Below are 21,561 nucleotides of genomic sequence, written 5' to 3'. Positions count from 1 at the left end.
CATGGCAATCTTAAGACACCACCTTAGACCAATGGCTCACCCAGCTCAGGCCTGCCTCTGCTGACCGGCAGTGGCCTGGCAGAATTCTCTCCCTGGGGATTGAACTTGCGACCTCCCGCATGCTCTAGCTCTGAGCTCTGCTCCTTCCTCTCCACGCTTAGGTTTTACCGCCTCCTTCCTCGAGTCCCTCCCCTCCTTGCTTTCGTTTCCTACTCAGTGATCCCTTTTCCACAGCCTGACAAACCGATTCCTCCTAGAGTCCACTGGAATGTAAGTATATTCAGAATGTACAGAAGACGAGCCTGGTGGATCAGGCCCACGGCCTATCAAATGCAGCATCCAACCAGGTGGCTTTGGGACCTGAGGGCAAGAGCACTCTCTGTTCCTCTTTCCAACAATTGGCATTCAGAAGCAGCGCTGCCCGCAACTGCGGAGGCAGCAAGCAGCCACAGATCGCCTTATCCTCGCCTAATACACTTTTAAAAACCATCACTGCCTCCTGTGGCAGTGAGTTCCATAGTTTGACTATCCACTGTGTGAAGGAGAATTTTATCTGAACCTTCTGACATTCCGCTCCACTGGGTTTCCACGAGAGTCTAGTGTTATATGAGAGAGGGAGAAAACTTTTTCTCGGTCACCTCTCACCTTTTCTGTAAACCAAGTGCTCCTTCTCCTCGATGATTTCGGTTGCTCTTTTCTGAACCTCAAAAATCATAGAGTTGGAAGGAACCATGAGGGTCATCCAGTCCAGGCATTAGGCAATCTCCGCCCGCCAGATGTTTTGGGACTACAGCTCCCCATGATCCAAGACAACAGGACACTAGTCCTGGTCAGGGATGATGGGTATTGTAGTCCCAAAACATTTGGGGGGCCAAGGTTGCCTATGCCTGATCTAGTCCAACCCCCTGCCACGCAGGAATCTTTCACTCAATGCGGGGCTCTTTATATTATTGCCCCAGGCTCATGGCCTAAGTTGGTTTTGAAATACTGAAGGTTTGCTTTAATCCCTCTGAAAGTGAGGGCAGGGATCTGGCATGCCAGGACTACAAGAGAAGACCCCTAGCTGGATCAGACCAAGGAGTCTGTCGTACTAATCCTGCATCTCATTGAGGATTGCTTGGATCTTGCCAGGGAGCCAAGAAATGAGGCAAATAAGGCAACAGCCCCCTCCTGTGTTGGGCTCTGTTCTCGCAGCCCACACTTCCAGTATCTAGAAAAAGGATAGGGAACCCATGTCCCACCTGATGTTTTGAAACTACAACTCCCATCATTCCTGACCTTTAACCCGGGAGGAGTTTAACATCATCTGGAGGGTTCCTCCACCCCAAATTCAGAGGCTTATAACTCCTGCAGGTTCTGTTTGTCTACATTCCCGTGTGGAAACTTTGCGGGAGAAAAAGTGAGCTTGAGTCGGGGAGAAAAATCTGGGAAGCACCAAACGTGGGAGGAGGAAGTTCCACATCCTTTTATTACCTAGTCTCAGAAAACAGAGGAGTGGGGAGGCGGGAAGGGGAAGGAGGCTCTTTTCCCTGTACAAAGTCTTTTGGTTTGGTGTTGCTCGCCGCTCAGCCTAACGTGTCCTCCCAGGGTCTCTTTTGTGGCGTCGGCTTCGCAGGACCCGGCTGGTGCTGCTCCAAAGGATTGTGGGAAAAGGTCTGGCGCAGCGGCCCTGAGTGGAAGAGAAGCCCACATTTCGTTAGTTTGTTTCCGCAAAGCGGGCAAGGAGACTTGTCAGTCCCCACCCGGGAACTGCGTCGAGAACAGGATAAACACAAGCAGAGCCGGGCTGAATAATCAGAACTGTCTACCCAGCCCACTCACACATCTGGGAGTCCCACAAATAGGGTCTGAAGGCGATTGCCCCTCCCTGCTCATGTTCCCTAACGGGATACAGTGGTATCCTGAGTCTGAACCCGAAGGATGGACCAAAGCGGTGGGCAATCTGAAGTCCTACCATCCCAAGCCAGAACGACTGACAGCATGGAATGAGGGGAGCTGGGAGCCCACTCTGACTTGGTGGGGCACAGATACCCCAGCCCTTGTCTTAGCTACTGGCCCACAATGCATCTTGTGGCAGTGAGTTCCATAAGTTAATCATGCGCTACAAGTTCTTCTGCCTGTCCTGAAGCTACTACAAAGTCAGTTTCACTGGTCTATCCGGAGTTTCTATTACTGTGTGAGAGAGAAACTTGCTCTCCCCAACCCATAATTCCGCAAACCTTGATCACGCCTCCTTGCTCATATCTTGTTGCCATTTTGCTCAGCTGAAAAGCCACAAATACCGCAGGCTTTTCTAAGAGGGGGTGGTTCAGATGAAGCAGCCAGTCCCACTCCCCCCAAATGATTTCGGCTGCCCTTTCTGTACGCTCCCTGCCCCACAGTACCATGTTTTTAAGATGTGGGGGCCAGAATTACATTATGTAGGATCAGAAAGCCCACGTGTAATTTGTAAAATGTATTCTGATGGCAAAAAAGAGGTTCTTAGCACACCAGATTTCTTTTTCCTTTCCTTTCCTTTCTTTTTTTCTTTTCTTTCTGAGCTTCTAGCATTGATACAACCTCAGACAAAATGTACAGACACTTTCCTCATTATTTTAGTTATAGATTGGATTACTTCCACCCCCCCTTTCAGTGTTTTTATTTTCCCACTGGGAGAATGTGCCCCTCGCCCCAGGAAATATTCTTGCGGATGCCCATGCTAGCAGCACACAGAATGTTACCCTGGACCTGCCGCGAAGGCCCATTTTCTGCAGGGAATGGGGGGGGGGCGATCCTGGAACGGTCTGTCCCTCCACTTGCTCCACTTGGCAGGTCAATATTCAAATTATATGTCGCTTCCTCGTGTGGGAGGCCGACCTTCCCAGTTGCTAACACAACTGCAGAGGCCCGAGTGAAATAAATGTCGATTACATGAAGGTGAAGAACCACTAACTTATTAATAGGAGACGTATCGAAACAGTTGAGGACCTGCAGAAAGGGCCAGGAAAGCTGCCCTGAGGTAACTGCCTCTTCTCAAGCGATGAGATGACAGCAGAGAACTGGGAAAGGTGGTGATCTCTGATTTGCACATTGCAAAGCAAGTGGAAGGAACAACCCATCCCAGGATCCCCTCCTCCCTGCAGGAAAAGTATCGCACACAGGCCTGGCGGCTGCGGATGGCAACAAGTGAGGGCAAGAGGGTGCACGAGGCTTACCCTTAGCTGCCAAATTCAGGTGGTTTTTGATGCGCCGCTCCCTCTCTTCCAGCTGCTGAGCCATCTGTGCATTTTTCCAGCCTGGAAAAGGGGGGGGGCATGTGGAGATGCAAGTGAGTTAACCCCGTAGTAGCTGGAGGCCTTTGAGAAGCCCTTATCCCCTCCCTCGCTCCCTCGCATTCTCCTCCCAAGTCAGCTTTCTTTTTCTTTTTCTGTTTTTAAGTGAAAATAAAAAGTGGAAAAAAGGGTATACTACATCATTGCAAGAGCTATCAATTATAGTTCTCTATATACTTATCTAAGGGATGAGGTGGCGCTGTGGGTTAAACCACAGAGCCTAGGACTTGCCAATCAGAAGGTCGGCGGTTCGAATCCCCGCGACGGGGTGAGCTCCCGTTGCTCGGTCTCTGCTCCTGCCAACCTAGCCGTTTGAAAGCATGAAGTGCAAGTAGATAAACAGATACCACTCCGGCAGGAAGGTAAACGGTGTTTCCTTGCACTGCTCTAGGTTCGGCAGAAGCGGCTTAGTCATGCTGGCCACATGACCCGGAAGCTGTACGCCGGCTCCCTCGGCCAATAAAGCAAGATGAGCGCCGCAACCCCAGAGTCTGTCACAACTGGACCTAATGGTCAGGGGTCCCTCTACCTTTACCTTATATAGTATACAGTCTTTACCTTTTCTAGTATACAGTCGTGCCTTGGAAGTCAAATGGACTCCGTTCCAGAAATCCATTCGACTTCCAAAATGTTCGGAAGCCAAAGCACAGCTTCTGATTGGCTGCAGGAAGCTCCTGCAGCCAATTGGAAGCTGCGGAAGCCCTGTCAGACGTTTGCCTTCCAAAAATAGTTTTCAAACCGAAACAGTCATTTCGGGTTTGCAGCGTTTGGGAGCCAAAATGTTCAAGAACTAGGCTGTTTGAAAAGCAAGGTACGACTGTATAGGTATTATTATCATCCAAATACATATATGTTTATTTCTAACCTACTACCATTTATGTTTCACAGTTTTCAAACTCCGTATGTAGTTCAAAAAAACATTTTCCTCTGAAATTTTTATTTTTTCCAGCAGTCATATTGACATAACCTGCTCCTTTCTCCCCAAACCTAATAACTGTAGGACATTGTAAAAATGTGCATTTTAAAAAACACCACTATCCTTACTGCATCTCAAACAACGTGCTGCCTTAATCACCTTTCCTGAAGTTCTTTATGAAGCCTCCCTGAGCAGGCAGGAGGCTGGGGTCGTGTTGCACCCGCTCGGGGATGCCAAGCCGGGTGCGAACTGCGGGCAACCGCAGAAAGGCCACTTGCACCAGCGAGAAGAGGTTGGATGTCAGCCAGTAGGTGAAAATGGCCTGCAGGGAGGGAAAGAGAGAGCATCAAAACCGCCTTTCCTTGGCCCACCCAGTTGCAGCAGGACAGCTGCCCTGTGGCATGAGAGGGACTGGAGAATTGGGGGTCAGCGGGGAGGAAGTGGGAACAGCAGCCCCACAGGAAAAGGCGTTTTGGGTTCCCCTCCCGGTGATAAAAGTTCAGGAAAGCCCCCTTTGTTCTTGCCCACAGCTCCCCTCTGCCCAAGCAAACATAGCCGGTGGCAAAGAATGATGGGAGTTGTAGTTCGGCAACAACTGGAGGGCAGAATACTCCCTGCAGCGGCCGCAGAGGAACAGATCCAGCTGAGCCCACGAAATGGAAGCTTTATTTACACTTTTATGTTTCTTTTGGACTGTGTAGGCTAAATTGCAGGTTTCTGAATCGAACGGGAGCCAAGGCTGAGACAAAGGAACATGGGTTTGTGCAGGGCAAGTCAGAACTGGCCTCGATATGTTTCGTAGGAAATACGTAAAAAGCAATCGCAATCTGTGTGCGGGCGGCACCTCACCGTCGGGAAGGAGATCGTGAGAGGCAGGATAGCGAGCGGCATCACCCGGAAAACGGTTTTCATAAGGTGGAGGTTCGGGTTCGACACTCCGGATTCTGCTCCTAGCTGCAGAGAAGGTGGGCACTTTTAACACTCCTGTGACATTTCCCCCATTTTTCACTGCGTTGTCCTCTCCTACATGAGGTTTTCTGCCAAGCAGGAATTTTGAAATTGTGGGGGTGGGGAAAATTTCTAGCGATGGGCAGGATCCAGAGGTAGCCATAGCCTCGCGCCCTTGGCAGTGGATCCCATCCAGCCAACAACTGGCTTTAGGAGGTTGACTGCAGCCCTGTTATCTAGGCCCCACCCCCCCCAATTTATTTTGGGATACAGCAAATTCCGAACGTTCAGCTTTCTCCTTACGATCTCCTTTGGGTGGGACAATTTTGGAGCTTTAGGGACAGACCAGAAAACACTGATCTATTCTCTTCTCACACTAGTGTCAGGAATAATAATAATAATAATAATAATAATAATAATAATAATAATTTTTATTTATATACTGCCCTCCCCAGCCGAAGCCAGGCTCAGAGTGGCTAACAACAGTAAAAATAACACAGTTTACATCGGCAAGCCGTTTCCCCACAGGTTCTTGCATGAAGGAGCAGACTATAAGCTAAGGAGTAATAAAAATAATATGCTGGCTAACTTTTCTGGGAAGCTGGCAACAGCTGTGGTTGTCCTCTCTGGGTGGTGATGCCAGCAGGGCCCTCATTGTGGTTACTATCTTGTAAACAACTGAAAATGGTCTTTGTCGCTACCCCTGTCTAATACAGACCCATAATATTAGGGGCACCAAACCAATTCACACATCTGGTCCTGTCTTAAGCACTGTTTCAGAGCTCATGAGGCCTCTGGTCTCTTTATTTCCTATTTGTTCTGTGATATGCAGACACCTCAAATTTCTTCATTAGTCCACTAATTCAGTTGCCTTCCCCACACCTTCTGCCCCCACAGAATAGGGGCTAGTACCCACAGAGAGGTTTGTTCTCCACAAACCTCTCTTAATCCCCCTGTCATTGCCTCTTGCAGGATCCAATGCCTAACCATGCACTGTGTGGGAAAAAACACTTTCCTTTGTTTAATAATAACAATAATAATAATAATAATCTGACTGGGTTGCCCAAGCCACTGTGGGTGGCTTCCAAGACATAAAAACATAATAAACATCAAACAGTAACAGTAGCAATCTGATCCAATATAAAAGTCACGATAACTTTAAAATAAACCACTTATATTAAACAAAGCAACATTCAACAATCCCATCAGAACCTAATAGTAAACAGCAGAATTAAACATCAGCAAATAATAATTAAACAGTTCAGCCACAATAAAGAATTACCAATCTATAATCAATAAAAATAACAGCAAATCACAAAACATAAAATACCTCAAAACATACAAAAGGATCAAACTGAGAAACAAGGAAGCACAACTTATAAAGCTTTTTTTTTTAAAAAAAAATAAATATCCCTGAACTCCTCTCTTCCCAGCTACTGCTGCTGCTGTTCTCAAAGTCATAGTCTGGGAAAGGCTGGGTGGGGCAAGGCAGGTGGAAAAGCCATTGCCTGATGAGGAACAGTTCTTCCTCACAGTTCTTCCACTGGAGCAGCTCTCTTAGGAAGGCTTCCAGAATTAGAGGTTCAAATGTTCAGCTTTGTTGTATGCCCATGAATTCAAGCATTATGGAGAGGGAGAAGAAGGGTCTCCCTAACTTACTTCCTCTTATCCGCTCCATAGGCCAGATTCTTAACCCAGATTGGCCACGTGAGGCAAATCTGACAGCAATGTGATGTTACATGTGGGCAGGCAGCTGCCTCTAGTCAAATTCCATTGTATCCATGAATGCAGTAACAAAAGGAACTCTGGAGGGACCCAAAGACTTACTTCCAAGATGGCCCACATGGTGACGGTCACTGTCAGGGGCAAGACATAGTAGGGATCGGCAGCCGTGAGATCTGAGAACCACCACAGACCCCCAGTTTGAAGGCTGGGCACAGGGAGCTCCGCCATTTTGCGCAGGGCAATGAAGAACGAGATGAAAATGGGTGCCTGAGAGAGAGAAAGGGAGAGAGGATGAGTGTGAGAAGGGGAGGAGGCAGAACTGGGAGTAATATTCATATACCACACACACAATTTAAATATTTATATTTATTGACAATTCATGGTTCCCCCCACCCCCGTAATTTCTATTTGCATCGCACGAATTGCTTCAGGGCAGCCCGGTGTAAAAAGTGGCAAACAAATACAGTGAGTGATAAATAAACGAACAAAACAGATGTGAAATTCGGGGTGGGAAGCTTCTTTCAACTGACTTTCATATCTGGGAGCTTGCATTAATTGCTGTGGCTTGCCCTGAAGTCTGCAGACAAAGGGCAGGATGTAAGTTCGTAAAAATAGAACAAAAACAAGCCGGCCTAGCAGTGTGGCAGACTCACTTGGACCAAGGGAACAAGAAATCCTCGTAGCGGGTTGACATCATGGGTTTTCTGGTAGAGGTTCAGGTCCGTATAAGCTTTGGCAACTGTGGGAGAAAAGCTGAATGATTTGCGGGGAAGGCAAAGGAGATTATTGCCCACAATCTCCTTCTACAAGCCCCTTGCCATCCCCTACAGATCAGGTCTCACCTGCTGACATAATGTGGGCAACCCTATTCCTTGAGAGCTCCCCTCTCTTGCCTCCCCAGCCCTGTCTCCTCCTATCACCCCAAGCACCACCTCCTCGATTCATTCAATGTGGTCCCTTCCAATTTGGATTGTTTGCAGCCCCAGCTGTGCCCCTTTTCCTCAGAACCCTGCACTTTGCCTCATACGCCGGCCAACTCACATTCAAATTTGTTCCCCGAGCGCTTGGCCTCGTTCATGCGGGTGGTCAGCTCTGAAATCTGCGGCATGTGGTTGTTGAGCTTCACTGCCTCCCTCTGGCCCTTCACGATGAGCGGGAAAACCACGCAACGGGCCACAATTGTCCCTGAGGAGTTTGGTGGGGAGAGAGGAGGACACCCGTTACTCTCAAGTGCAATGGCTGCGACGTTACCCACAATGCAATGCCAGAAATCACTACCTTACCCAGAATGCACCTGGGTACTTCTGTTTGGAGGCTTGTGCAAAAAGGGTAGGCGGGCGAACTTCTCCTGCAGAGGCTGAAGGCATCATTTGCCCAGAAGCCAGTACAGTCATACCTTGGGGTAGAGATGCTTCAGGTTGTGATTTTTCGGGTTATGGACCCGTCGAAACACGGAAGTACCAGAACGGGTTACTTCTGGGTTTCGGGGGTCGCGCATGTGCAGAAGCGCTAAATCAGGCTTTGCGCATGAGCGCCGAATCACAACCCATGCGTGCGCAGATGCGCTGCTGCAGTTTGCGAACATGCATCCCACATGGATCACATTTGCCACCCGAGCGTCCACTGCAGTGGTGATCATTAGGTTACTAGCCTGTCTTATGAAACCCAGAAGTTTTCTACGTGACATCTCTCCAAGCAAGCTAGAGGACACATTCCAGTCGAGCCAAAGAATGAGAGAAAATGTGAAGCAGGGCAGGTGAGGGTGTGCTGGCTTTGGGGAGGAGTCCTGAGGGGTGCAGAGAGAAGTCTGGAAAGCTGAATTTGGCCCCAGTGCCCAAAGTTCAGCTGCGGTCTCCATCTCAGAGAACAGGTTGTACCTTTCATGCTGTGTTCCTTCTCCGTGGGGCCGAGTTACAGCGGTGAAAGAGCCAAGGATACTGGCTTAGCACTGCATCCGGCTATTTGTCTATCCAGCCCAATACGGTGGAACCTCGGCTTGTGAATACCTTGGGAGCCAGAACGTTCTGACTCCCTGTCAGGGAACTGCCATCGGAGCCAGAGGCGGAGGAAAGGCTCCAGAGGGATGCTGGAGAGGGTCCCAGTAGGGAGAGAGGCAGCCCATCTGCTGGGGAAGGAAATCAGCGTAACACCAGTGGAGAAGGGGGGCAGATGAGGGAATCGGAGAGGAGGCTCCAGGACTCCTCGCCGGAGACCAGCGGGGAGAGCACGGGTACTCCGCTTTCCACACCCTCCCTGCGCAGAAGACTTCCGCGCAGGGAGAGTAGGAGGAGACTTGGCGTCAAAGAACTTCTGTGCTGGAAGAAGTTCAAGAAACACCCACTGACGGATTCTGCCAGCGACTGAGACAGCCACAGGTGAGAGGCTGTCCAGACATAAAGGGTTCAACCAGGTAACCTAGCCAGGAGTGGCGACAACTTACGCACGAGCAACCCCTAGAACCATTACACTCCCGAACGATCAAAAACTGGAAGTGATTGTTCTGTTTTTTTAATGTTCTTTGGAAGCTGAACATCCAGCGTGGCTTCCAATTGACTGCAGGAAGCTCTGCCTTGGTTCCAGAACTCTTTTGGGAGTTGAACGGACTCCCAGAACGGATTACGTTTGGGAACCAAGGTCCCACTGTAACGCTTGCTCTGGCTGAAGCAGCCCCCCAGGATCTTTGGCAGAGATGCTTCTCTCTCATCAGCACCAGTGACCTCGTTGTTTTAACAAGGGATGCTCTAGGTTAGGGAACTGAGCTTGAGGTACAAAGTTTGTATTTGGGGTGTGCGTATCACCTCACGTCTCTCTCTGGGCTGTGCACAATTTTTGGCAAGAGCACGTAACCCGCCAAGTGCTAAGCTCAGACTCTACTGCCAAGCTGGCAGCAGCATGCCCCAAGCCACGGAGCCAAAGTGCCCACTCTGATGACGCTCTCTGCCAGCCCAAAGGTACATCTAAATCTCCACCCACTTCCCAAATACAGCAGACCCTTTCACCTGCCACGATGGCTCCCCACCATGGCAGCCCTATATCCACGTGGAGGGACTCCAAGAAGCTCTGGATCAGACCCACTGGGGTGTGGGAGCCCAGGCCCAGCTCTGCAAAACTCTGCTCTTGGACAGCTTGGGCAAGGTCCCCTGCAGAGAGAGCGCCCTCTAGTGGCGGGGAGGATACAGGCTGAAGAACCTGAAGAAGGAAGAGGCAGGAAAGTAAGTTAGCACTGATTAATCTGAACGCTCTCAGCCCCCAACTGCTAGGTTCTCTTCGCTACCTTCATCTGCAACCCTCCACCGTCACCTTCCAAATTTCACAGCCATGCTGCTCTTACCTGTGTGCCAGCAGCAGCTGCTGTGCTTTGACATCTGTTTGTTGGCCTGAACAGGAGAACATGGCAGCCGTTTTGAGGACGCGGGTGAGGGGCAAAAGGAGATTTAACTCTGAGCAACGCGAATGGGACGGACGTTCTGTGGATCTGGAAGGCAAGTTTTGAGAATCAGCATCCTGACAATTGCACTTGCTAGGAAGATGACTACTTCTGTGATATACAGGAACGTGTGCAGAACAAATTCCTCAGATTTGTTATCAACGCTGTCTGATTCCGTTTTTTTTTTGTGGGGGAACCACTTTAAATTTACAGGGAATCAAAATTCAGTTGTAAAACCATTTTCTCTCTTTTGTAAGTTTTAGGGAGCAGGATGTAATCATAGTTCGAAGTTAAAAAATTATTTTGGGTTGGGTGGAGGGTGGGGCAACTTTGGGCAACCAGTCTCTCATTCTAACCTACTTCACAGGGTTGTTGAGAATAAACTGGGGAACATGGGAGAAGCAAGTATGTCACTGTGTGCATTTAATATGTATATTTATATACATATATTAATAATCTATTAATTCTGGACATAGTTCCGAAAGCAATAATACACAATAGGGCAGAAAGGGTGAATCATATTTTGATGGACAGCAGATGTAAATAATATACATAATATAGATAGACCTACCCAGGTGCTTACGAAGTTGAAGCACTTTTAATTCCTCCCCCAAGCATTTTAACTTTTGTATATTTTATAGCACAGTTGTACATTTGTAAACTGCTTTGAGACTAGCGCGTCTTGCGCTTCATAGAAGGAATACAAACATATAAAATGAGATAAAAAGGAGTAAAGAAGGGGTTGCACAAAACCCCTCCATCAATATAGCGCCACATAATCCATGCCATTTTCACATGTTTCACATACATCTACTAAGGAAGCTCTGACTTATTTGAATTACCCCCCGCCTTTATATCATATGGCAAATTTTTATTAAATACATCAATTGTTCAGACTGTTAGTAGAATAGAATAGAATTTATTATTACGGTTGGAGACAAGCTCGTGAAACACAAATGGAACTACAATCCCAAAAGCAAAACAAACATTTAAAACAATACACAACAATGGATTTTAAGTTTAAAAATGCGGTAGGCATATAAACACATAAAAATTTTAAGACAGACTACCATAGAGAAATGACCCAGAGTCGCCTGTGGATCAGAGTTTGGGAATGTTCTTAACAAACTAGTTTGAATCGGGGGGGGGTGGTCTGTGCCTACAGATCTGTGCGCAGGATCTGGCGACCATCCGGGTCGTCTTGTGATCTTTAACTAACAGAGGAAGATCAAATTTTTGCTTTACTGGGAGGTCAGCAAGCCTCACCATCAGGGGGTCAATGGTTTCTACCACATCCTAAAAGGGACATCTAAAAAATATGTGTTCGGAGCTTCCTATATCCCCCAATGGGCAGGTGCAAATTCTCTGGGCATAGGCTGTATATTGTCTCCCTGCTTATTTAACATATGCAGAATTCATCATGCGAAAGGCTGGGCTAGATGAATCCCAAGCAGGAATTAAGATTGTTGGAAGAAATATAAACAACCTCAGATATGCAGATGGCACAACCTTGATGGCAGAAAGTGAGGAGGAATTAAATAACCTTTTAATGAGGGTGAAATAGGAGATTGCAAAATATGGACTGAAGCTCAACATCAAAAAAAAGTTGGTCTTTAAGGTGCTACTGGAAGGATTTTTCTTTATTTTGTTTTATCAAAAAAAACGAAGATCATGGCTACTGGGCCCATCTCCTCCTGGCAATAGAAGGGGAAGAAATGGAGGCAGTGAAAGATTTTACTGCTTCTTGGGAGAAAAGCAATGAGAAACCTAGATAGCATCTTAAAAAGCAGAGACATCACCTTGCCAACAAAGGTCTGTATAGTTAAAGCTATGGTTTTCCCAGTAGTGATGTATGGAAGTGTGAGCTGGACCATAAAGAAGGCTGATCGCCGAAGAATTGATGCTTTTGAATTCTGGTGCTGGAGGAGACTCTTGAGAGTCCCATGGACTGCAAGAAGATCAAACCTACCCATTCTGAAGGAAATCAGCCCTGAGTGCTCACTGGAAGGACAGATCCTGAAGCTGAGGCTCCAATACTTTGGCAACCTCACGGGAAGAGAAGACTCCCTGGAAAAGACCCTGAAGTTGGGAAAGATTGAGGGCACAAGGGGAAGGGGATGACAGAGGAGAAGATGGCTGGACAGTGTTCTCGAAGCTACCAGCATGAGTTTGACCAAACTGCGGGAGGCAGCGGAAGACAGGAGTGCCTGGCGTGCTCTGGTCCAGGGGGTCATGAAGAGTCGGACACGACTAAACGACTAAACAACAACAACGAATGGGACTTTTTAAAAGGATCTTTCCAAGACTGGCAAGGGCAGAGCCGAGCTTCTGGCAAGTGTAAAAGCCCTTCTTGCATTTCTGGATGCAAGAAAAAAGAGATATGCTGCCGGTGCAGCTATATGTCTCTTGATTACTACAATTTTGTAGTCGGGGCACCTTAAGCCCAGACTTAGAAGGGCTTGATTGGCAAAACCCAGTTTCTGAAGAGTGTTCAGGACTGCTGTCTGCCAGCCTGACTGGAACTGGTCGCAAAGGATCAGTGGAGCTATACCACGGGGGAGTAGTTTCAGTCACAGCCATTTAAAGATTGATGTTAAGCTGATGTGAGTATATTCACTGAGATCTCTCCAAGCTGCCCCAAAGGCTTTTGACTTTGTCCTCCTAGCAGCCAAAGACTCTTTAACCCCAGCTGGACTTCACACCCGCCTCTCTCTCAACCTTGGGTCCCCACGGGTTGTGGGACTACAATTCCCAACATCCCTGACTACTGGTCGTGCTCGCTAGGGGTGATAGGAGTTGTAGTCCACCAACATCCAGGGACCCAAAGAAGGCCTCACCCCCCCCAAAAAAGAAAAGGTCTCCCGGGTTTCTTCAACAGCTGCGCCGCAGGACGCTCCCCCTCCAAGGAAACTGCACCAAGCTGCTAGTCCCTGGGGTTCCGGCCCGCAAGGTCATGACCCCGAGGCCAGGGCAGCGCCGCATAGGCGTAGCGCCCGCTTCCCTGCATCACCCACCTGCCTACGGAGGCTCCCCGCCAGGGGCATCTTCCCCGGGAGCCCAGACCGGCTCCACGCTCTCCCGAGCGCCGCTGCGGAAGCCGCCATCGCTCCTCGGCCCCACCCCCGGTCGCGTCACGCCCAGCCCTCGCGAGGACTGAGGGGTTGGACGCGTGACGCCCGCGCAAGACTGCCATCTTTGTTAAGGGCAAACAAAAACCCTTCGACTTAACGTGAAGGGTCGACATCTTGAGTGAGGGCAACTCTCCTCTCGAGACTTTCGGGTGCAGGCGCGATGGGGTGTGTGTGGGGGGGAAAGGCATGTAACTGCTGAAAGGGAGGCGCCAGTCGATTCTTTTCATGGCTATGTTAAAAAAAGGGGGGACTAGAGCAAAGTGGGCTGGGGCCATGTTTAAAAATAGCGATGCTGTTCTTCAATTTAGCAGTGGGAGAGAGGCGGCCATGTTGGTTCCGGGCAATATAGAAAAAGCGGAAGCGCGGCCATGTTGGTTATGGGCGATGTGGGAAAAGAGGAAGCACGGCCATGTTGGCTATGGGCGATGTGGGAAAAGAGGAAGCGCGGCCATGTTGGTTATGGGCGATGTGGGAAAAGAGGAAGCGCGGCCATGTTGGTTATAGGTGATGTGGGAAAAGAGGAAGCGCGGCCATGTTGGTTATGGGCGATGTGGGAAAAGAGGAAGCGCGGCCATGTTGGTTATGGGCGGTGTGGGAAAAGAGGAAGTGCGGCCATGTTGGTTATGGGCGGTATGGGAAAAGAGGAAGTGCGACCATGTTGGTTATGGGCGGTATGGGAAAAGAGGAAGTGCGGCCATGTTGGTTATGGGCGGTGTGGGAAAAGAGGAAGCGCGGCCATGTTGGTTATGGGCAGTTTGGGAAAAGAGGAAGCGCGGCCATGTTGGTTATGGGCGGTGTGGGAAAAGAGGAAGTGCGGCCATGTTGGTTATGGGCGGTATGGGAAAAGAGGAAGTGCGACCATGTTGGTTATGGGCGGTATGGGAAAAGAGGAAGTGCGGCCATGTTGGTTTGGGGCAACACGAGAAAAGAGGAAGTGTGGCCATGTTTACTTTGGGCAGTCATGTATCGCAGAGAACCCTTTTGGGAGAAAGTTTTTTTTTAAAAAAACAACAACTATCTTCGCTGATTGGTATAGAGCTTGGTCAAGTTTAGCACGTGTTTAATTTTACTTCATTTTCACAATAATTCTATAACGCTTAATTTAAATACGCGCGCACACATTTAAGCAGTTTACGCGAAACAATATTCAATTCAAATACCAATAAAAAAGTTAAAAACAAGTTGACGTCAAACTGATCAAAATAGAAATAAAACCTGCAGTTTCAAAAGAAAAACATGTAATAAAACCTCATGTTAAATTTACGTTTTACAAAATCACACTGTTGTTATTATGATTATTATTCTCATCTCAATTTATTGCCCACTGTAATCCCAGGTACGATGATGATTTCACATGGATGCACTGGAAAAGACCTCATACTGTATTTGCTAATAGCATTATTTGTTAACAGCAGTGCTGAGCTGGAACAAATTCCATTGAGGAACCGGGTGCATTCATCAGAAAGGTCACAGGAGGGCAGCAGAGAGCAAGGTCTGGAGGAGCCCCTTTGCTCTTGACACTTTTATCCAGTTTTCTAAAACCTTGTTGTCCTGTTCACATTCTGCAGAGATGGGAAAAGATGGACATAGAAAAACACCCCCTCTTTTAGACTTAGGGACCTGACATCCAAGTCCCGGGGCCCCCACAGCAGAATTAAAGCTGCCCCCTTTTCTTGTTCCCTTTAAAAACAATCTCACCTCCTTCTTTAGTTATATACACAACCCCCCTTTTTCATATTAATACGTACATTATGAATCATTATGCATCCATTTTTTATTCACTTCTTACTCATTTTTCATTATTATTATTATTATTATTACCCATTTATTCACTTAATCTTTTTAAAAATTCTCATTAAAGAATCTTATTTTACTTTACTTCTTTTTTCTTTGCCCATTTCATCCCTATTTTATCTTTTAGATCTCACAACTTCAACATTTTGAATTTTTTTTTGCTTTTTTTTTTAGTATCTACTTCTCCATCCCCTCCTTCCCCCCTTTTTCCTATTTACTTACTATTATGGTTTTCCCCTTGTCTTTTCTGAACAAACAAACAAACAAACAAACAAGAATACTAAACAGTATATTTATATGCATATAGGAGGGTGGGTTATTGGGTTGTTTTTATTTTTATTTTATATTTTATGGTTTTATATTTTGATTTTGTTCTGTGACAACTGCCCTGAGACCTCTGGGTATAGGGCGGTATATAAATTCAAATAATAATAATAATAATAATAATTTATTCCCCCACCAATTTTCAAAAGGACTTTCCTCTTTCTTCTTCTCTCTTTTCTTTTTCTTTCCCTTTTCTTTTCTGTCTTCTCCTTTATCTCACACTCTAACTTGAATCACTACCACAACTTTTGATTTTTAAATATAATTACATTAGCCTTTAATTTTTTTTTAACTCTTATGTGTGAACTCCCAATCCCATCTCCCACCCTTAACTTGACTCCACCCCCTCTTGTGTGTGTATGGATGTGTGTGCACAAGTCAGTCTACCTGTAAAAAGCCTCCTACTGCCCTCATGTGGACTTAACTATTTACTACAAGTGTCTTAAAAAGCAGGTGGTGCTGTGGTCTAAACCACTGAGCCTAGGGCTTGCTGATTGGAAGGTCCGCGGTTTGAATCCCTGCGACGGGGTGAGCTCCCGTTGCTCGGTCCCTGCTCCTGCCCACCTAGCAGTTCGAAAGCACGTCAAAGGGCAAGTAGATAAATAGGTACCACTCCAGCGGGAAGGTAAACGGCATTTCCGTGCACTGCTCTGGTTCGCCAGAAGCTGCTTCTTCATGCTGGCCACATGACCAGGAAGCTGTATGTCGGCTCCCTCGGCCAATAAAGCAAGACGAGCATCGCAACCCCTGAGTCGTCCGTGACTGGACCTAACGGTCAGGGGTCCCTTTACCTTTACAAGTGTCTTAAAATCAAACCATGTTAATTTGCATGCCAGGCTGTTGCACTCAGGTAGTGCTTGTGGGGCATTTGGTTGGCCACGAGGAGAACATGTTGTTATACCAGATGGGCCTGATCCAGCAGCCACCATTTTCTTAAGTTCTCTTTCTCTATATTGAAGACTCATGGAATGATAGAACGATGGAGTTGGAAGGGACCCAGGGGTCATCTAGTCCAACCGCCCTGCTACGCAGACATCTCAGCTAAATTGCTGAAAAAAATTGTGGCAAATAGTTCCACTTTTTTGCTGGTTTTTTTGCTAGTTCCAGGGACACTGGAAGGTGTGCTATAGCTTACCCACTGTAGCACAATTTAACTTCTTGAAAAATGAACAAAATAGACTTTTCTATTTTTGTGTGTGATGTCCTTCAAAGAGAGGCCACACCTGCATATCAGAAGGGTACACCTCTGCTCTCAGTTTCCTATCTTGAACCAATATGCTTATGTCCCATTGTCAGGGAACTGCCATCAACTCAGAGGTGAGAGATGGAAGGGCAGTTGTGTTATAGGGAGCATTTGAAAATCTTGCGAAGCAGTTCTTCCTCCGGTGAGGAGGAAAGCCCCACCTCCAGTGGAGAAGAGGTGAAGGGACCAGTGGATGCTAGGAAGAGCCTCAACACCGAGCCTGAGCAAACCGGAGAGGCGGGAAGTACGCCCCTGCCAGCGCCCATTCTGCGCAGTAGGCTTCGGCGCAGGGAAGGGCGGAAAAGGTTGGGTGAAATATACTCGAGTATATATATATATATACTCGAGTCGAGTGTGGATTTCATGCTCTTTATTCAGCTCATAGTAGTGAGGAATGAAAGTTTCCCCAAAATATCTGCTTAATATACATTATTTACACAATGGGCCGCACGTGATTGGCTAATTCTGGGATTCTCCTGTAGGCCAATTAGGTTGCGGATTCACTTCCACCTGGAGCTGGATTGGGTGGCTCCTGCGGACCAATCATACTGCTGCATTCTGAATCCTATTGTTCTAGGACCAATCAGACTGCTGCCTTTTGAATCCTATTCAACTCAGTACATAACATTGGGGGTGACGCAACTTTTATGCTGGGGGAGGTACAAAGACCAACCACTCCCAGATTCTGCTAGCGATTGAGGCAGACATGAATTTACGACGCTCTTCACTGTAAATAGTTTGCACCAAGAATAAAGCCTGGAAAAGACAGGTCAGAGTCTTGCCTGTTTACTCTCGAGCAACCACACCAGCATCAGACACCCATGATATAGAAAGAAACATGGAATGGGCCTGACTTAATTCATTAATTAATCTCAATTCATTAATTAACCCCCTTTTATAGATTACCGGTAGTTAAATGAATGGTGTTCACAGCAAATGCTGCTTTTAGTATCCTCAGATATGAACCAGACGGATCCTTGTATTAGTTTAGGTTTTGATAACAACTTTTACCCAGATACTTTTTTTTATATTTGATGTTTGTTTATATTTGATGTAGTTTCATTTTGCTTTGATGGCAGTAGGCTATCCTGAATCAAAATTATAGAAGTTGATTTAGCCCATGATTTATCAAATGAATTTATGTCGTGGCCTGAAGCAGATTGTGGCATTGGACTAAAGGGTGGCCCTCAAGAGGCTTGTGGGTGTTGATGGGAAACTGTGCTAGAGATAGATAAAGCAAAAGTCTTAAGTAATGTTACAGAAGCCTCTTTGCTCTTTTCATCACCAGACACTAAAAGGAGAGCTGAGTATGAGCATGTTGTATGGAGGGAAGATACTGTGAAGCATAGGATATTGGACTTGAGCCCGGTGGAATGTGACCCAGATTCAAATATGAAACTCCAGTGGCTGTTCTAAGGATTACATGGGATGGCTACATATACAGTGGTACCTCAGGATGCGAACGGGATCCATTCCAGAGCCCCGTTCACATCCTGAGCAGAACGCAACCCACGTTTGCGCGTGCACGGGTTGCGATTCGCTGCTACTGCGCATGATGTCATTTTGAGTGTCTGCGCATGCGTGAGTGGCAAAACCTGGAAGTAGCCCATTCCGTTACTTCCAGGTTGCCGTGGAATGCAACCTGAAGCATATTTAACCCGAGGTATGACTGTATACAGAACTCAGAATTCTGATGGACAACAATTGGTATTGGTGTGTTCAAGTTGTTGCAAAGGTTGGGTTTGAAAAACAATATTGGCTTAAAACCTCCCGTATCTTATAGTCTAACCTCTGCACAGTTGCCCCTGAATTAGCTATTTGTTGTTATTGTTTAGTCATGTCCAACTCTTCGTGACCCCATGGAACAGAGCACGCCAGGCACTCCTGTCTTCCACTGCCTCCCGCAGTTTGGTCAAACTCAACCCTGGTGAGGTGGGTTATGTGGATAGACAGTGACTAGCCAAATGCATTCTAGTGAACTTCATGGTTATGTGCTAAACACACTTTACTTCTACAGTAATCAAACTTCAACACGATTTTGCAGGGAGATTAATCCGTTCCCCACTTCTTTCCAGAACCCACCCACCACCTCAATCAAGTGATCACATCAAGAGATATCTGCGAGTTTGCTCACTTTTATTCAGCCTTAGGCTACCTAATTACATGGATATTATTGAATCTGGGAAAGGCTGGGGAGGGAAAACTGGGATAGGTTGAGAAAGGGGTGTGCATCATTTTCCACCCTGGGATTTCTCCTCAGGCCTCTGGGTGGGCTCCACGATGCCTGCTGTGCGGGTAAACGTACAGGGGTATGAAGTGCCGATGTTCCAGTCAGAGTAGGGGATTACCACCTGGCTGAGGGCCAAGAGGGAATCCTTGATGCTGCCCTTCAATAATTGGGGATTCACATGGTGACCTTCAAGGAGGGCATTCTTCACCCACTGGACAGAAACTTCACTTGCATTGAGCCCAATGACCATGCCGGTGAGGATTGTCTGTGCTCGCTGAAGGCTGTTTTCTTTATTGTTGGCGCGATAGAGGTTCTCATGGAGACCGTTCCCTTTGTCTTTTTAAGTTTTGGGGTGAGGAAAGTATGAGAGAAAGGGAGAGGCAACAGCTATTAAGTTTAGACATAATTGATGGACAACATTTATGACACCATTTAGTGCTGATTATTTTCTGCTGGATTCTCTGACAAACATTTTAAATCTGTAGATAGAGGGTGTAAATCCTTAATGAAAGCTTTAAGGAGCTAAGGAGATTTAACTGAGGTTCTTGTGTGTGTGGACCTGAGTAGGAAGATCTGTGGCACATGCATGGGGCTTCCTTGAGCTGGGTGAGGACAAGGTGGGATAGTGGAGATTCCAGGAATATTGACACAGCTCCTTTCCCCAACATATATAAAGAAAGCGCCCAGCACAAAAAGCATCCCAGCCTTCCCAGAGAAGGTATTGGTGTATAGCTGGGTTTGAAACCAAGGATAGCTAAAAACGTGCCATATCCAATGATACCATCTCTGCACAGTTGCTCCTGGAAACAATCATCCTGCTCCCAAACCATGCTTTTCAAAGGAAAACTAAGTCCCAACTGTGTCGAGAGTTTATACCTTCAGGTTCATTGACTTTTGTTTGGGACTCAGGGACTGATAAGAGATAAGAGGAGAATTACTGTTCAGACCTCCACCTGACTGATTGCAATTTCAAGTTGTGTCTTTCATCAATACTAGCACCGATATCATGGCAACTGTTGGGGAAAGTCTTATCTCAACAGGCCATAATGGAAAGCAGAAATAAATTTCTGAATTAAGGAGGAAGCAGTCTTAAAATGGTCAGTCCCTGAGAGGATCTTAAGCAACCAGGAAACAATTATCCCGCTTCCAAACCGTGCTTTTCAAAGGAAAACTAAGTCCCAAGTGTGTCGAGAATTTTTACCTTCAGGTTCATTGACTTTTGTTTCAGACTCAGGGAGGGATACTCGACAGACGTAGAGGCCCTCCTCCGAATCGTCTAGTGGTTTAAGGCTGAAGTGTGCTGTGCTATCAGTGCTTGCACTTATGATGCTGGTGTTAGAATTCAGGCTCGGTCAGAGGTATGTGCCTATCTCTCCAGGCACCGGCTGAATTCTTTCGACCTCCCTCCGGCGACTCCCGGCAGGAAAAACACACGAGGTCCGTTCCGGCGATTTTCCTCAGGCTGTGAGAAAAACACACCAACTGCTTCTCCTCCTCCCTGTTCCCTGCATATCCCCAGGGAGGGGAATCAGACTCAGACAGAAATGTATCTACATGTTTTTATTCCTGTCTTCAGCAGTCATACAGTAAAAGATGTCTGCTCTCTTCAACAAACAGAGAGAAACACCAAACTCCACCCATGTACATCCTGTACAGGTCATATGACACACACTGAGCTCACATCCTGTGCTCAATAAGGAGAATGGACTGCCCCTTTGTTTCCATGGCAACAGTCACAAACTTCCTGTTTGGCTTTCCAGCCACAAGCAGCTGACTGAGCTGCTAGAGCCTTTGCTTGCTGCTGCATTGCTGCTTTAGAATAACATACTCCCCCTAAAGTATCAATGCGTGCAGCGAGCAAAGCGTCATCCAGAGAAGAAAACAAACAGTTGTTATATGTATAACACTCCCCTGTTGTCTCAGTTCCACCCTTGGAACTACCCGCCACTGGTTTTACCAATGTACCTCTCTGGTTGTGTGACTTCCAAGGAATGAGTGCATCTGCATTACCTTGGTTAGCAACTCTCTGTTGTGCCTTTGTCTCTGACTCAGACACAGCTTCAATTTGACCTTGGTCGTTTACAACAGCAACACATGCAATAGCTAGGTTGGCAAACTCTTTTGAATACCTCTTGGGTGGTACACCCTTCGTTGCTCTCTCAGACCTACGTAAGAGGTGCTGCTCTCCCTTGCTTTCTGGTTCAGCCTCTGAACTCTCTGAAGAACCAGTACTAAGCTTAATCAGTGGTTCATCCTCCTCTTCTGAGGGTCTAGTCATTGTGTGAGATTTCTTCTCAATGACTGTGACAACTGAGCTGTCTGAGCTATCGCTGTCATCATCAGTACTACTGAACTCAATAAAATCAACATCATCATCATCAGAATCATCATCATCACCTGTGGGAAATGTGTAAACCATACTCTCTCCTGTTCAGGAGCACTCTCTAGAAATTTTGTGAGAATCACCTTACCCGATTCAGACAAAATTACTCTGTAGAGACCCTTTTCATAA

The 21,561-nt window shown here is 47.0% G+C and overlaps 1 protein-coding gene and 1 long non-coding RNA gene across 2 annotated transcripts; both read right to left on the bottom strand.

The window, feature by feature from the left end:
- Positions 1 to 1,441: 1,441 nt before the first annotated feature.
- On the bottom strand, positions 1,442 to 13,470 carry OXA1L (OXA1L mitochondrial inner membrane insertase). The gene is made up of 10 exons (XM_079952022.1): positions 13,342 to 13,470; positions 10,232 to 10,375; positions 9,900 to 10,089; positions 7,942 to 8,085; positions 7,554 to 7,639; positions 7,003 to 7,167; positions 5,077 to 5,181; positions 4,387 to 4,549; positions 3,195 to 3,275; positions 1,442 to 1,669 (listed from the first exon to the last, which is right to left on the bottom strand). The coding sequence occupies exons 1-10, from the start codon at positions 13,429 to 13,431 to the stop codon at positions 1,566 to 1,568; spliced, it is 1,272 nt and encodes a 423-aa protein (XP_079808148.1). The 5' UTR covers positions 13,432 to 13,470; the 3' UTR covers positions 1,442 to 1,565.
- A 5,468-nt stretch (positions 13,471 to 18,938) lies between these two features.
- LOC307201434 lies at positions 18,939 to 20,382 on the bottom strand. The gene is made up of 2 exons (XR_013832711.1): positions 20,251 to 20,382; positions 18,939 to 19,385 (listed from the first exon to the last, which is right to left on the bottom strand). It is a non-coding gene; the product is annotated as an uncharacterized lncRNA (long non-coding RNA).
- Between the last annotated feature and the right edge of the window lie 1,179 nt (positions 20,383 to 21,561).

This window comes from Podarcis cretensis, assembly GCF_951804945.1.
Source record: "Podarcis cretensis genome assembly, chromosome: 13".
Taxonomy (NCBI): Eukaryota; Metazoa; Chordata; class Lepidosauria; order Squamata; family Lacertidae; genus Podarcis; species Podarcis cretensis.
Note: the sequence above shows the minus strand (reverse complement) of the source record. Positions and strands in the feature narration are given on the sequence as shown.

What these genes read in the sequence shown, in the direction of transcription:
- OXA1L (XM_079952022.1), bottom strand. Translation starts at nt 13,431, where the DNA reads ATGGCGGCTTCCGCAGCGGCGCTCGGGAGAGCGTGGAGCCGGTCTGGG. An exon ending in CGGGGAGCCTCCGTAGGCAG is followed by an intron (nt 10,376 to 13,341) that starts GTGGGTGATGCA and finishes CTTGCCTTCCAG; the next exon opens with ATCCACAGAACGTCCGTCCC. An exon ending in CCTGAATTTGGCAGCTAAGG is followed by an intron (nt 1,670 to 3,194) that starts GTAAGCCTCGTG and finishes TCTTCCACTCAG; the next exon opens with GGCCGCTGCGCCAGACCTTT.